Raw genomic sequence first — 17267 nt, 5'->3', positions numbered from 1 at the left:
AATCAATAATTCTATAATTTTGATAAATGCATTTATTCAACCATCGTGTCCGTTGTTTATACATAGGGATATACTTTGTATCAACAGGTACTGGGTGAAAATGATTAAGAAAACACAGTCCCTGGTGGCGCCTGTGGCTCAGTGAGTAAGGCGCCGGCCCCATATGCCGAGGGTGGTGGGTTCAAGCCCAGCCCCGGCCAAACTGCAACAAAAAAATAGCCGGGCGTTGTGGCGGGCACCTGTAGTCCCAGCTGCTCGGGAGGCTGAGGCAAGAGAATCGCCTAAGCCCAAGAGTTAGAGGTTGCTGTGAGCTGTGTGATGCCACCGAACTCTACCGAGGGTGATAAAGTGAGACTCTGTCTCTACAAAAAAAAAAAAAAGAAAAAAAAAGAAAACACAGTCCCTGCCTAAGAAACACAAAAATCCTTGCAGGAGAAGAGATGGGAATGAGCAGGACTAGGCAATAAGTGAAATGTACCCTGGAATTGTAGAAAACAGGTACCTTAGAGAGTTCAGGCAAGAATTTCTGGAGGCTATGGCTTCTAAACTGTATTACAAAGGATGGGATGCAAGTCATTCAGGCAAATGAGGGTAACAGGAGAAGGTGTGAAGGAAAGAAAGCTCTAGAATGAGACTTGAATAACTCAGAGAACAAGAAGGACATGGCCCATTTTTAAGTATGGCTAGTGGTGGGATCACACCCATGGTGCATAATGCAAGGGTACATGTCAGATCTATTACTATAGAGTATAAATGTCTTAACACAATAATTAAGTAAATGAGACGAGGTATATATTAACCAGTGTGATGTAATTCTATATGAAATCGGCACATTGTACCCCATAAATGGATTAATGTATACATGATCTATGATTTAATAAAAAGAAAAGAAAGTATGGCTAGTGGGAGGGACTCCAAGACAACTGTGTTGAGAAATGTAAGAACGTTAAATGACACACTAAGAAGTTGGAATTGCGCCCTGACCATGTCAAGGAGGCTTTGATGCATTTTTAGCAGAGCAGTTAAATTTAATTCATAGCTTGTATCATTCCAATGGCAGAAATGAGAAGAGAGTAAAGGGAGGCCGAAATGAAGTTTGGGAAATATGTTAGACTATGTTTTCTTTTTCATTTCCCTAAAATATTATGACCACTGGGCTCTATTTTACTGTGAATCTACAGCAGCCACACAAATCTTTCTTTTAAGCACACACACTTTTGAACTCCTAACTTCCCTCTGGGGTACTAATGATGTAAAACAAACATGGCATTCAGAGACGGTAAACTATAGTCTGCGAGTTATCTCATTTTTAGCTTTAAATTTACTCTTAAACTTGGATTTCAGCCTCAAAATTTCAATGCAATGGTGTTTCATTATCACATGGAACTGTGACATAACATATATGATACTAATAATTAATGGATAAAGTTTTAGAGTTTGTCAAAGATTTATTTTATAGAGTAAGTAGATTCAAGGTTATACCCCTCAAATAATGTGATAATCATTCTCATTCATAGTTCATTACTTGAGTGGAAAAACATCTGCAGTAGAGAGGAGTTGCAGTTGACAATTTTATAATTTTGAACAACCAGCATCCTCTCTTCTTTATGTATCTATACGAGTACATTGGGTATATAATCATATTTTGGGGAAGGAGGAAAGAATAAGGATTCAAATAATACTAACATTCATTGCGTGTTCTCCATTTGACGGTCACTCTGCTTCCTGAATTTTATGTGCACTAATGCATGTGACTTTCACAATAAGCCTACAAGGTGGGTACTGTTATCTTCCCTGCAGAGATTAGTATGGAAGAGGGACGGTTTAAGCAATTTGTCCAGTGTCATCCAACTGGGAAAGTGGAGCCTGGAGACATAGGTTTCAAAACTATAGAATCTAATCTATAATGGAAAGTAAATACAGGTGGCCGTAGAGTTCTAGTGCAATTTAAAACAGTGTACTATTAAATTGCACTAGAACTTTATGGCCACCCTATACATTAAAATGAGCACATACTTTAAAAGATACCTAAAATTGTAGTTTGCTGTTATTATGACCAAGCTACAGGCTTCTTTCTAGTATTGCTACATAACAGATAATCTCATTCCAGTATAAAATGTTAAAAAGCTATTCTGTGTTAGCAATTCTTAAATATGCCAGAGAATTAGAATGCTTCTTTTATGAATAGCACTTTAGTATTAGGTTATCGAGTATGAAATGCATGATTTAGAATCAAAAGTTTATTATATCTCAAAGAAGAAGCACTACAAATTTTTTTTAAAAAATTTCAGATTGATATAAGGGTACATACAATTAGGTTACATTGTTTATGTTTGTAGGGTCATGTCCAAGTTGTAGTCCTGTCCCTCACCCAGGAAGTATGGCAAATACCCATATATTGTGCCCACCCACTAGGTCGGAACTTAGTGAAATACCTCCCTGCTGTTCCCTCTTCCTGAATTTAATTGAGTTTTCTCCCATGTGGGCCTCTAGTTGTTAGTCTACTAGTTTTAATTTAGTATTGAATACATGGAATGCTTGATTTTCCATCCTTATGGTACTTAGGAGAATGTTCTCCAAATCCTTCCAGGTTATTATGACACATACAAACTCTCCATCCTTTTGTGGCTGAATAGTATTCCATGGATTAATAAACCATTCATGGGTTGTAGGTTGTCCTACATCTTTGCAATTGTGACAATTAATCAAAGTATTCACCTATTGACACAGTTTTGCCATCCTAACAATAGCTTGTTGATGCCATAACAAATAATGAAATAGGAAATCTAATGTGCGCTATTATGCAATTTTCTAAGAAATGTAAAAAATATCTTCACTTCAAATTAAAAAATGAGTATCATCATTTAAAAATTGTTTTCTTAGTTGGACCTCAAGTAAAATTATTGCTAAATACCAATTCAAAGTTATATGAGGGTGTATACATATTTATAAATTAAAGTATAATTTTGAATCTTAGTATTTTGAGCTGTGAGAAATCACATGCTACAATGCTCCCGTGATAAACAGGAATCTCATAAAAGGTAAATGGATTTTCAGGGTCACACACAGAGTCGATTAATAACTCCATCCTAAAAGAATATCTTACAATATGTTGTATAAATTTGTAACCATTTAAATTTTTAAACCATTTTAGAAGACTTGTGACAAGAATTAAGAGTTTTTGTATAAGAAAAACCAACACCTTTTTCATTATAACCAAATTGAAAGTTACCTTTACGGTCTTAATAGGCAAAATTATGAATATCAACTTAATTAAAAATATAATTGATGTTATCTAAATTAAGAAGATATTTGAGAGGGAAGGATGTAACTATAGGCTGTTTCCTTGTAGAAATATACTATAATCATTTGAATAAAAATGTAGGGAAAAATTAAGAAAAATTTATTATTCACATATTTCACTGTTTAATGCCTACCACACATTTAATATAGAAACATGCATTATTTTATCCTTAGAAATAAATTTTGTTTTCTTTTGATGCTTTGCTTCTCCAGTGTATATCTACTTTAATTTCATCTAGTGATTTATTATCCAAAATGTACAAAGAACAAAGAACTGGAGTTTTAAACATGTTTTACATATTTGCAAAAGAATTTTTGAATTCTGTGATTAAAAGAAGGATATTTATCAATTTCCAACATATTCTTAATATTAAAATTATAGGCTTTTACTAATTTGCACTATTAAATTAGAGGTCACTAGAAAATCATAATAAATGGAAGCATACCGCAGTGCTTATAAAAGGGAAGCAGTAGAGCTCCCTCTATTGAATTACATTATAATATATTTCTACAAGGAAATAAAATAGCCTTTTATTTATCATCAGATTGGCTACATTACAATCCCTGAAGCTTTTTTCTCTTTCTAAGGTCTCATATTTTGAAATTACAGAAGCATAGAACAGTGTCAGTTTCTAAGAATAATATAGTACATGATCTAGGTCCTTATAGTTCAGAGCATATTCCTTTTTCTTAATGGCTTTTGGTTTGAAGAAAATAACATCTTAAAGCTGTAATTTTCGATTTATGTTTTTCTTTTTATTTTTCTCTGAGTTGATAAAACTGAAAAGTTAGTTGACATTTACTGAGATTACAGAACAGGCTAATACAATATGCTTCCTCATTCTGTTGTGAAAATCTAACATGTGTTCAGCTGGAACTGAAATATATCTCCCAATCAATGAAATGAGGTATTTCACAAGTTTGTCTGATGGGATTAAACTAACATTATTGAAATATTATGATTGCTGAAGAAGGTGATTCATAATCGTTGTTATCGGTTAAGTGTCCATGATGTTCCAGGCACTAAGAAACACAATATAAACGCATTACCTTCTTTAGTAGTCAAATCAAATGAATTTAGTAGTATGGTTTCCCTCAATTTATAAACAAGTAAACAGAGAAAAGGTCTAGAAAGCAAACTAATTCTCTTATCCTAGCCCAAGCTCTTAAACTCTTGTGCAAATGCATCTTTTTGTTATGCATTGACACTCTGGAATTTGTAAGCATGGAAAGTCTATAAAAATCAAGCATAGAATTAATTTTTTAAATACCATAAAGGTATACCTAGACTGTCTACAACAACGACAACAAAAATCACTACTCAAGCTGCTGGAATCCTTTCTAACCAAACATTTTTGATGAATTTTAGAAAAAATAACCTCCAACCAAACTCTGAAACGATATTATTTTTAACTGTTTTATCATTTCTTTCTCTTCTAAATCAGCAAAGAGGAAAACATCTAATAAGATGAAGGTATCATTTTCATAAACAGATCCTTATTTGCTATTCTGGTATCATAAGAAAAGCAATTTAATCTTATACAAAACAAATATTTCTCCAAGAAACACTATTTGAGATCTAGGCTAGCGTCCACTAAGGTTGGGTCAAGTGGGGAATTTACTTAAGGGGAAATACAAATACGTGTTACATTTAACTCTTAGATATGACATCATAAGAATTCTTCATTTTTAGAGCCACATCCATCTCTGTGAAAAATATAAAATCTATGTCTATAACCACCATAAACAATCTTCTTAGAAAGTGTCATACCTGTGACCAGATTGAGAAAATACTTGTGGAATAATACGTATGTAAGTCAACTAAGGAGATGATAGGAGAGTGTTTTAACAACTTGAAGCAATCCCTGGGTTTTGCCTCAACCTTCAGAATTTCTTCAGTTTTTCTGAAGAGAGACGGGCACCCCTTCACCTCCAGGAGTTAGAAACTGTGCTTCTATTCACCTTCAGGTCTTCTCTCACACTTTTCCCTTAGCACATAACTCAGATTTCTCTTCCTGAAAGAAGTTTTCTGAGTTTCTTCTAACTTTAAACTAGATCTGCCTACTCTGGTATAAAATGCTCTTTATTTGTTCTTGCAGTATTTAACAAAACTTGTAGCAGATAGTTAGATACTTCGTTAATTGGTATCTGTTTTCCAGAGAGAATGTTCATGTCTTTGAGGGAGGGGACGTGATCTTGTAGTAATTGGTTTATTCCTGTATCTCAACCGCAATGCTTTGCACATACCGAGCACTCAGTATTTGTTGAATGCTATTGTATATATCGAGTGGCCAATTTATATGATTTTTAATTCTAGATTGACCAAAAATGTAATCTTAGGCAAGTAACTAAGTAATTTTAAGCTTATCAACTTCCAAACTTTTCATCTGTATTGAGCCTACGCATAAATAAAACTAAAAACATTGTTGTCTCTAAGAATTGTGGTTAATTTGTCATTGGATTATATACGCGATGTTTCACCTGTGGCTTCATTTATCTCAGCTCTCAAATAAGGGGCTACACAAGATAGAAATCTAATAAATTTTTTCATCTTTCCAGCAACCCCTCTTGTACCACATTTTAGCTTGGGACCATGAATTGCATGCCTGGCATTTTTCACAATCTCTCTCTTTCTGTTTCTCTCTTTCTTTCTGAAACACACACACACACACAAAACTTTGCATATTTTCATTCCAAGGAAGTTAAAGTTTTAACAGTAGGAAACAGTATTTTGATTTCATGCTGCTTTAGCCCCTCCAATTGATCATAATTTTTGCCCAAAGATATCAAAGAGAAGGGTGTAAATTGTGAATAGGGTCCAAGGATTCTGCAATAAATGTGGTTGTCACATTCCCTACTATTATTGTGAAGAGTACACTGGTTGCAAAAATGGTCCTACTTCTCTCTGTATGGCCTTTATCCACAACCTTTGGCAAGTGACATTTTGGCTCTTTCCATTTAATAGGTGGAGATGACTTCCCACATTTGAATTTGGGCTTGGGGTGTGATTTGTCTTCACTAACAGAATGTAGCAGAAGTGATGGTTTGCCAGTTACCAGGCTAGGCCTCAAGAAGTCTCGCACACTTCTTCTTTTTCTGAGGACTCTGCTTCTACCAAGAGAACAAGCCCGGGCAAGCCTCTTAGAATGAAAATACATAAAGGTGAGTTTATTCTTTCTGGGAAGTAGCCAAGCCACTCCCAGAAGTAGAGCTTCCTAGGCTGACCCACAGCAAACTGCAGTAAATTGAAGACATCTAACCAAACCAGAAAAAAAAAAAAAAAAAAAAAACAATTGAGTCCAGACTAAATTATCCACCTGAAGAATAATGTACCAAACAAATAAATGGTTGATGTTTTAAACCACTATGCTTTGGTGTTTTATCATGTAGCAATAGTTAAATGATAGATAGGCTGTGGTTCAAAAATTTAGAAACAGAGATAGACCTCATGTTTTTCCCATGATTTAGAGCAAGGTAAATCCTATGCCCAGAAACTTCTTAACTATTAGGGGAAATACTTGGGTATATGCTGACTAGAGTTTTTATCACAGTGGCCATTGCCCTCTCCCTTCATTCTATTCTGCTAATGAGAACAAAACTATGGCGTCCTTTACCATGTAAGATTACATAAAGCCCTTTCAACTTTCCTTACTTCCATCCATTTCTGAGGTTTTTTGAGTGCTGGAGGCAATCTGGGTTTGCCGAACCAAGTAACACATGGATGTCTAATTTGTTAGGAATGGTCAGTGTTAGCACCAACTGTCCCACCCAAACTCTGGTACCCCAAGTCAGCTCACCATTTCTGAATGATACAACTGTAGTTTACATGTACAGAAGGACTTTGGTGCTTCCTTCAATGTTATAAACATCTCAGATAAATTTTTTAGATAGTATTTGGTAACAGGCTACCGAGGATCCTCATAGAAGAAAAGGATGGAAGTAGTGTAATTATCTGCAAAGGGATTTCAGGCTCAGACTGAAATAGGCATTCCCTAAATAACCTCATAGCTTCGTATAACTCCGGGGTGAATTTCAAACACTATTATTCCCTTGGCATCTCAGTGCAGTTTCCATTCAAAACCAGGCGATCCCCCACATTTATAACATTTTGGAATTTCAGATTATAAATTCACATCTCTCTTATACTTGGCATGAAAGGGGCACACAATCCTTTAGAGATATTTCACTGTAGCTGCTATTTAAATTTAAAAGGGTTAGAAGTATGCACTTGGTCAGGATAAAGTCTATATTCCTTATAGTTAAGTACTGTAACATAGACATATTGACACACAAGTTATCTTGGTGACCATATAATTCGTCATCCAAACTGTACTTCTGAGAGTAAAAGAGGGTGCCATTAATAACAGCAACAGGATATTAGGCATAAATCAGGACCATCTTGGGATATACCAGGATGCATGGTCAACCTACAAATAATGTACATATTAAGCAAGAAATTGTCAAAAGACATTAAAGAAATAAAAAATCTCTATGACAGGTAACACAAAAGGGGACAAGATGGGAAATGGCTATCATAACAGAGTTCACAAGATAAATTTTCCACATTTCAATGTATAGCCTTTAGCCCTCAAAGCTTAGACATTTATTTTAGAAGTTTACCAAATTTTTCCCATCTTTCAAGGATGTACACTCTCTAGCCAAACTCATAAACTAGTTTACTGGTTTATTTTAAAGCCATTATTACCAATCATATACAATGTTCACCATCTTCCAGCTAGGGCATCCTGTAAATCAACTCTATAAGAAGTCGCATTATAATTAAAAGATTTCTTAGTAACCATGATATCACAGCATGGGCAAATTCATTGTATGGTTTGAATATTTACAGCATTAGGCCCTTAGATAGAGCGTTACATCTATCTCTACAAAGATAGCTACAACTGCTAAGGAGGCTAGGCAAGTCATGTGTTCGAGTTAGAAAGTCTATATTCACCACAAGTGTTCTGATGTACAAATGTCTCCAATAACCATATTTTGTTCAACCACTTTACTTTTTCTATATTTTCCATACTGAACAAAGATTATTCCATCCTTAATCATGGTTCCTTACTAATATACATAATCTTTTATTTTCTTTTTCTTCTCATAATACACTGTAAAAGTGTGATCATGTCCCAATGGTCTGTGATTTGTACTCAGTTTTGCACACATCTGTGCTTTCATGATCGTTTTATTTTCGAGTCTAATTATCAGGAAGCAATATTATATTCCAATTCCCATGTTCTTTGTGAAACTTCCTTATAATTTATGAATGGAGAAGCTTAATTCTCTATAAATCATCAGTTCTATTTAATGTAAAGAAAAAGGAATGTGAAGCAACTTCTAGGTGTTAAGTTCTTTACTGAACTTGAGGATACACAGATAGAGATAAAATTTGGTATTAAAAACTTTATTGTAAACTGAGAAAAAAGAGTAACACATATCATAATGCAATGTAGCAAAAGAATTTTGAAAAGCAACAGCAATGACAAATACAGGGAAAAGGAAAAAGGAAAAGTTAGGATACACTTCAGTCATTGTCAGTATTCTAATGCTGATTTTGTACTAAAGGCAGAAAGCACAAGAAAGTTGTTTTCTTTTCTTTGACACTTTACATAAAATAACTTAAAACTATTACATACAGATGAAAAGAACTAAAGTCAGTGTGATTGAACAAAGCAAGAAAAATGTACCATTTTCCATGGTCATAGTAAGTTATCAATGATATTTTTTTGACTTGCAAAGACTGGGAAGACTTAATTCATCTTGTGAATGTCTGACTGTATTTTGTCCGACATTAGCCAAGATTTTACATCAGTCCACAAGGTAATAGAGGAAAGAGGAAAAATAATAACAATAAGTATAATAGAGAAGCAAGCCAGAGAAGCTAGTGACCTATTTCTGATTAATCTATTCCCCTACAGTTTCGTTATTTTGAAAAAAATACTCTGAATTCTTAGGGCACTAAGTATAGGGATGTTAATGGAAGTACCTCAACTCGAAGTCAAATTAAGTAATCCTTTGATTAGAAGCTGTTTTGGAATGTGCACAGTTCTTATTTTCCCTTCAATGGAATGGATAATTGAGAACTGTCTGGATGAATAACAGAGGAAGCATTAAAAGCTAATTTCATTGTTGGAACATACACCACAATAATGAGCTATGATAATAGGTTACCATAAAACAATTACTGGAAACCATAGCACATTTTGAACTACTCTTATCTAAAATATGTAAGGTATTCCATTCAATAATAAGGTAGAAAAGAGAATATGAAATTTGTTATCGAAACAGAGAATTACCTAGATGAAAATAGCAGCTCAAAAATTACAATTCTCTGTACATTACAGGGAAACTATAACTATAGACTTCAACCTTACCAAAGCCTATAACAACCTTTTTGAACATAGAATATAATATACATTTTAGTTATGATTTTACTTGCCATAGGGAAGGGGAAATTCTACCCTAATTAAGAAAAGGAATGAAAAGTAAATTTAAACATTGTTTTCTGGTCTTTTAAGTTTCTTCTTGAAAATAAAATGAGCTGAGATACAAAAGTAATAATCAAATAAATATTAATTTATCACCCACCCACCACTCCCAAGAAAACATTCTTTTGTGTTCAAGTAAGTTAGCTCATTCTATTCTTCATATGTCACAGACATTTGTGGTTAAGAAAAGAGATGAGCCTTTGTGAAAACTTAACAATGAAGAATAAAACTAGCACTGCGAGAGGAATTACATTTTAAGTTTCTATGTGTACACAGAGGCACAGAGATACTCTTTTATCATAGCTGCACCTATGTGGTTCCCAGCATATTTAGGATATAAATTGCATGTGTCTACTTGAGTTAATAGCTTCAGGGAGCTAGAGCTCTTTGATGGTGTTTTGTGCTAAATAAATGGCCAGAACAGAAAGAGGTATGTTTGGAAATACAAGACACAGTGATTATAAAGCATTTAAAATACTATCTGACAATGTGCTGCCATCTTACACCAAGTAACGATGACAGCTTACACAGTGTTCACTTTTACAAAGGCTCCTGTTAGTGGCCTGAAAACTTGAGAGAAGAAAAATACAGAGAAAAAATAGAAAAACACATTTGCCTTCTTTTAATAAATTGGTCAAAGTAATAATTAAGGGTAATAAATCAAAAGATGTTGTTCTATTAACAATATGATAAAATTAACAATATGTTAATTAATATGGTATGTTCTACTTGAAAAATTCAAAATGCTGAGCAAGAGAATTACTAATTTCACCAGAATCAGAATCATGCCTTACACAGAAAGAAAATTTTACAGATGGGAATAAAAAAGGAACAGCAAAACAACTCTCACCAGAAGACTAGCATTCTTACATGGCATGACTAAAAACTCAATACATGAGTATCCCCTAAAGTTTTAAGAGTTTCTGATAACACTTAAGACTATTAAAGTCTGTTCTGATTAATTTTCTTCTTTTTAATAAGTAAACAGTGGGCATGTATCCTCATCCAATTTCTATTACAAAAGATAAGTGAGTGTGAATTTTCTAAAAAGTCAGAAAAAGTTTGGAATTCAGGTAACGCAAAATATTTTGAATTTCTGTATGTTTTAAAACAATAGAAAAGTATTCCTTTCTATTTCCTTCTATATTGCCTCTCCAACTATGGCATAAATCAATATACATAGTTTAACCATCACTTACTTCTCATCCTAGGAGCAATACATACAATTTAATTAAAGGCAGGCTTGCAGGATAAAGCGATTACATCAACAGTTTTCTGAGACCTAAATATCCTTCCCACTTTGGGGGGTCTCTTTTACTAGGAGAATGGAAAACTAATTCCCTTCTATTACTTTTTTTTTTTTTAAATAAATGTCTTATTCAGGGCTGAAAGTATAAGCACAGACATTATAATGAATTTGTAAAAATAAAGAAAATAGAAAAATAGCAACTGGAGTCCATTGATCCTTGTGTGGTAATATAATTCATATGAATTTTGTCTAGACTGAGATTGTTAGAAAAATACTATTAGGAAATGTTTCTACCTATCAGATCAGCTTTTTACCTGTAGATCTTAGAAAGGAAGAATTTTTGAGCTGTAAGAGATCTCAGAGGGTAGATCCTTAGCCCACCCGTTTATTTTACACAGGAGAAAACTGAAGCCTCCAAAAGGTTCAGGGACTTGAGACAGCACCTGAAGGCAGATGGTCCTGAGCCAAGCTCAGAAAACCAATTTACAGTAAATAACGTCCCATTAAATTGTAAACTGTTGTTGGATTAAATAAATCATCAAGGAAAAGAACCATATATATTGGCTACTAAGCCATCTGCAGTTTTTAAATTAATAAATGTTCATAGTCTCTCATTAGTAGTCAGAAAGGACAGTATTTGCATTGGTGCTTTTCCCAAGGCCTGCCGAGATACACTGGTATGTTCCGAACATAATATCCCACTGAAAAGCTTTCTGTGTGCTCGTGTCTTGGAATGAAGCAATTATGAACAAATCCCAGAGCAGGGGACACACGTGACTCAAGTAAAGAAACAGTTAACTGCAACGCCCCACCTCCCCCACACCTTGTAAATAATCAAGGAAAGCCTTTTTGTAAAGCAATACAAAATGTCACCACAGGCTGACGCTCTTTCTACAAGAATAATGAGATTCCTGCTATCTCGGATGCTGAGCACACACTTCTCTGCCTTTATCTCCGAATTTAGTTTTCCTGATTCGTATATATTATTCCCCGGCCTTCGAAACAAGTAACACCGCATGCCTAAAATGTACAAATGACCAGGTAGCGACTACACGCCAAAAGACCAGGCGGGGCAGTTTCGCACACTCGAATTTTTGTCCTACGGTACTGGGCAACCAATATTAAAACTGCTCGGGAAAGGAAGGGGCGGCGGGCAGGGGAGTCAGCTGGCCCCTGCACCCTGCAGCCAAGCCGGCCGCCGGCCCCCGGCCCCGCACCCCCGCCGGACTCTGCTGGGCAGGGCGTTCTGAGAGGGGCATTTGCCGTCCGGGACCCCTTTAGTGTCATTTTTCTTTTTAAAACACAGTGAATCGCACCGAGGATTTCGCGCCATGCCAGCCGGATGATTCAGGGAAACCAGGGATCGCAAGACCTGCCGCTTCCGATCCCCAGATCAGCAGAGACTGGTGGAGCTGCGAGGGGACCAGTCACTGGCCCAAAGCGCGCAGCTCTGTCCCGGCTGGTCACACGAACCTGCGGCGCCAAGAGAACCGCCGAGAAGGAGGTCGAAAGAGGAACCTCTGTCCTGGTAGCAGCGAAGTGTGTGGAAAAACCTGTTCTCTGACGTGGCCCAACTGAAGATAAATTCCACTGTGACCGCGGGAAAAGGCAGCTGGGCGGGGTGCTCAAGGGGTGGAGGGTTTTTTTTTTTTTTTTTTTTTTGAGATTACACTCTCAAAGTGGCGAGAGGGTTAACTGAAAACAAACTATGCGTGTGTGGTTGTTTGTATTTTACAGACCTACACCACCTTCATCCTCCTTTCTTGCTCTCCCCTAGGCTGCAAAGAGCCCTTTCTTTTTCTATTGGACGGTGGAATCGTGAGCGAGTGAGATCCCCCCGTGCCAGACCCAGGGGGGTTTCACCTTCTCACCTCCCCGGTGTTCTGACCCTACCCCCACCTGTTTCAAATCCTGTTGAACCGTTTTCACAGTCTCCGCCCCAGAGCCTGAGATTTGTCACCGACACTGACGCCTTTTCTCAGCCTCAGAACAGCAGGTGAGCTCATACCTCACCCAGAACTGTAACTTTAATAAAGAGATCTGGAGAGGGCCCGCCACCCCACCCCAACAGCGGCTGCCGCAGCAACTCACGGACACCTGTGATCTCTCCCTCAGACTCCAGCCCCCCAATCCCTTCTCTCCCCTTTCCTGGGAGCATTTCAAAGGCTTTCAAACCTCTCCGGAGGCCTCAGCTTGCTAACAACTGAAGGGATGTGCTGGAATAAAAGATGCGAAAAAGAAGTGAGTTTCTTCATTGATAAAAGCTAAAGAAAGGGGTAAGAATAAACAGGCCGAAATAACAGGAAGTAGACGCTTAACTGACAACTGTCAAGGAAGGGGCAGAAATCAAAACCTCAAAGCGAAACATCCACAAAATCTCACTGCAGGCAAGGACAGGAACCCGCCGCTCTGTCAAGGGACTGAGCGCGCAGAGTGACCAACTCCTGTCAGCTGCCTGGCGGGCCTGAGAATACGGGGGCCAGGAGACGACCCCAAGGTGCGGAGAGGGATTCCCCTGTGAGATATTTTAGCAGTTGGGAATTTTCCCCTTTTTTCTTCTAGGGCTCAGTACGGAACTGAGAAGTAACGCTTGGTCACAGATCCTGGAAATGTACAAATCCAACACCAAGGTCTCGGGGTTGGCTACCAATTTCAGTTCCGGCTGGGTTACTTGTCTGCTACCCCTACACTCAAAACCCGCCCAGATTTGGGGGCGGGGGTATACCACAATTTAAGCATTAGGAGGTACTTTAAAGGGGGTGATGAAGGTCTCTCTCCTCTACACCTCCCATCTCTTGCTCATATCACACCGCCGGGAAGTTACAGGGGATTTATCATCAAAAGTGTGGGCAGTACTTTCATCAAGAGCTAAGTGAAAGGAAAACTGCTCGGGGCTCAGTGACGTGGACTCTGACACCCAGAGACTGGAGGAATTGTCAGAGGGAGAGACTTTGCCACCAGCGTGGGAGCCGCAGGGCCCAGGGGAGAGGGTCGAACTAATCTTGCCCGCTGGCCCCGGCAGTCCCAAACACACACCTCCCGAAGTTCCCGGAGATGTGCCCAGTGTCCCTGCTTGCTGCCCAAACTTGAGCCAATCAGCCAAGCCCAAATGCGCGGCACAGGTGACCGAGCCCCGGGCCAGCTCTGCGACCCGACGGCGATCCCTTGACCTCCCCCACGCGCCGGAGCGCACAACCGCGAGGGCGCCAGGCCGGGCCAGTGACCCAGGACTCTGCTTCAGACCCAAGTCAGGGCTGCTCTCAGGTCCTCGCTCACCTGGTCTGAGGACGGCTGCGGAGATCAAGAGGCAGAAGAGCAGACGGCAGGAGGGGGCCGCTGTGGATTCCATATTCCTCCTCCTTCTGCTGGTCCACTGACAAGAGTCCAGGCTGCAAGAGGGGGCGTCGTCCCAGGCCCCGCGGTGCCCGTGCGCAGGCGGGTCCCGACGCAGGGGGCAGAGCCTTTCCCCGCAGGGGGCAGAGCCCACCGTCCCCTGGGCTGTGGCGCTGCACCTTCGGGTCTCTGCTGCACACAACTTTACACCACGCAATGTCCCCAACTCCTCCTCCCTCCCCCTCAACCCTGCCTCCGTCCCTTTGGCTGCTCCTTCAGGGACTGGAGACCCTCTTTCCAGGAGACACTTGAGTAATTCAGAAATGTGTACGTGCTTCTTTTTGGCTGATATCTTCTTTTAGTTGCTTTATCTTGGGATAATAATAATAATACTGGTAGTGGCAGTGTGGATAAAAAGCCCAATGCTAGGAAGGAATCGTCAGGGATGCGACGGGAGGTGGCGGTTCTCCTCAGGTGGCAGCGGTGGTAGCAGCGACAACGGCGGCAGCGGTCTCCGGGCTGCTCTGAGTGGAGGGACTGGAAGGCGTGTGTAGGCTGCGGCTCTCCTCCTCCCTCCCGCCTCCTCTCCCCCTCCCGCGTCCTCCCTCCTTCCAGTCTCCTCCCAGCTTCCCTGGACACTGTGAGGAGCTGGTGGTTGGAACGCGGATCCGCAGCCTAGAGGCGCTGCAGGACCGAGTCCGAGACTGAGCCCAGTCCCGGGATGGGGGAGAACCCAGAGCCCTGGCTCTGGGGGCCGAGTGGGCGGGGATTCGCGTGGCTCCGCCCACGGCCACGCCTCCAGGAAGGAGCAGTGTCAGGAGCAGCGAGCGCCTGGAGGGCCCTCCGCACTAACACTTAATAGCGTGGTGTGCTGGTGCCGGCGGCCTCCTGATGTGGCTTGTCCCTTCTAGCTGCCCACCCCGCCTCGCTAAGGTTGGGAAATCCAGTCTGGCCTCTTTATCCCTGTCCGCCGGTCCTATTGGCTCATTCCCCGGGGAATTTTCTCCGCTGTGATGTTGCAGCGTCCCTCTCTGGTACAGTAGCGGGATGAGGGTGGGGAGCGCCCCTGGAGTCCCAGGGCGGGAGTGAAGGCGGGAAGAGCGGACAGGAGGTGGTGGCGAAGGTGGAAACCCGCCTCTGGGAGTTAACAGCGGCCGCTACTGGTTGGCTGGTGGGGGCGATCCACCTTCTGGACTGATTACTCCCTCGCTTTTAACATCCTTCACCCCTGCGGCTGACACGTTCGTTAAAGGCAGACCGTAATCGACGGTCCAATGCTAAGCAGAAGATATTTGCTTTTTCCCGGGGAAATTAAATCAGGAATTTCTAGAACTTACTTCGTCATACGGATTTTCCCAATGTCTACAAAAGCCAGAGCGCGTGTCATTTTTTTTGTTTTGAGTTTTGTGACGGTTTTAAGTTACAAACTGAAAATCCCCAAATCACTCGATTAAAAGCCCAGCTCGTGCTGGTCTGTTCCAGAAATCCAGGCATCCCGGCAGAAGGGTAGATTTCTCAGGCAATTTCTAGAGATTGAATCACTTCCCAGGCGGAACATCGGGAAACTGTGTCGCTTTCAGATCAGGCAGAGAGCATGAAGGAGTATTTCCCTTTAGAACACCGGGGTGGAGCTGCCCGGAGCCCTGAGTAGCTCTAAATCAGGGATGCAGGATCACAACTCTCATCCCCAAAGCGTAATAAAATCTTGGCTCCTGAACCACTTGGCTGGGACATTAAATAGCCTTTTATGCATCACTGGGTTACCCTAGCGTGAGACTGGTCTGCAGCAGAGAAATCCACACAGTAGCCATCAGGTTCTGCGTTGTCATCAGAAGGCTAAGAGTCGTAGCTACACTGAAGATTCGCTACACAAATGCGTGCACACGCACACATTTTAAAACTCTTTTTCTTCTCATGCTATTAAGCTCAGTCTTCAGCTGTGATTTTTCTCAAAAGCCTGCCTGTCTTGTTCTTCCGGTTTTCTTTATATTAACAATGTTCTAGGGTAGAGCTCTTATACTATATTTTTTTCCTTTGAAAATAAGTAATTTCTCCCACTTAGTTTTAACATGAACATTTCATTTACATCTTACGAATCTTCAAAAAGGCGATTGCTAGGAGGCAAATGCCTTTAACTCTGTATTCCATGAGATAAATTTGGCTGAACCCACAGGATCCTGTAGAATTCTTTTAGGGAATTGTTTTTCTTTCAACTGCACCTCTTAGTGGCATGTATTAGAATAAATTATCCTAACAATATATTTAACCTGGATACTTGCCCTCTCTATTGGACCTCCTCTATTTGGGGGTGGGAGTTAATACAGTATAATTGTTTTTTTAAAAAGTATATTTGCAAAAGGCAGACTGTCTCATTTGGACTCCAACACTATATGTTCTTGGTCAACTCAACCTCAGTAAGGCTCAGTCTCTTTGTAAAAAGTCATAACAATAGTGCTGGTCTCATGGGATTGCTGAGAGGATCAAATGAGATCACACAGATAACTGACCAAATACAGAAGGAGCTTGAGCTTTGAGCACAGACGGATCCTTGTTAGAGTCCCTGCTTTGCACTCAGGGAGTGACCTTGAACAAAAGTCAGTCTTTCATAATCAAAGTGTAATGACAGAACAAAAGTCAGTCTTTCATAATCAAAGTGTAATGACATGTTAGATAACACCTTCAAGGGGGATCAATTATATATATGATATTAAACACATGGAATTCTGGGAGTAATTGAACATACATGTACATGTTATACTCATACATAGTTGTATACACATATGTGTGAATGTATAATATACATTCTAATGAATAGTCAGTTGCTTGCAGAATTCCTTTTAAAGAGGAATGTGTCCTAGTTTAAGAAAATGCCTTGACAAGCCACTTGG

General features: G+C 39.7%; 1 protein-coding gene across 2 annotated transcripts in view; it reads right to left on the bottom strand.

Annotated features, from left to right (window-relative positions):
• Positions 1-14977, bottom strand: part of ALCAM (activated leukocyte cell adhesion molecule) — a 205225-nt gene extending 190248 nt beyond the window's left edge. The window contains exon 1 of one of the 2 annotated variants that reach the window (XM_053564320.1): positions 14323-14977. In XM_053564320.1, the coding sequence (XP_053420295.1) occupies positions 14323-14395 (73 nt within the window). In that variant the 5' untranslated portion in view covers positions 14396-14977. The remainder of the gene's footprint in view (positions 1-14322) is intronic. The other variant, XM_053564318.1, reaches the window with a different exon arrangement.
• Positions 14978-17267: the final 2290 nt, after the last annotated feature.

The sequence above is a fragment of the Nycticebus coucang genome, chromosome 16 (assembly GCF_027406575.1).
Source record: "Nycticebus coucang isolate mNycCou1 chromosome 16, mNycCou1.pri, whole genome shotgun sequence".
Lineage (NCBI taxonomy): Eukaryota > Metazoa > Chordata > Mammalia > Primates > Lorisidae > Nycticebus > Nycticebus coucang.
Note: the sequence above shows the minus strand (reverse complement) of the source record. Positions and strands in the feature narration are given on the sequence as shown.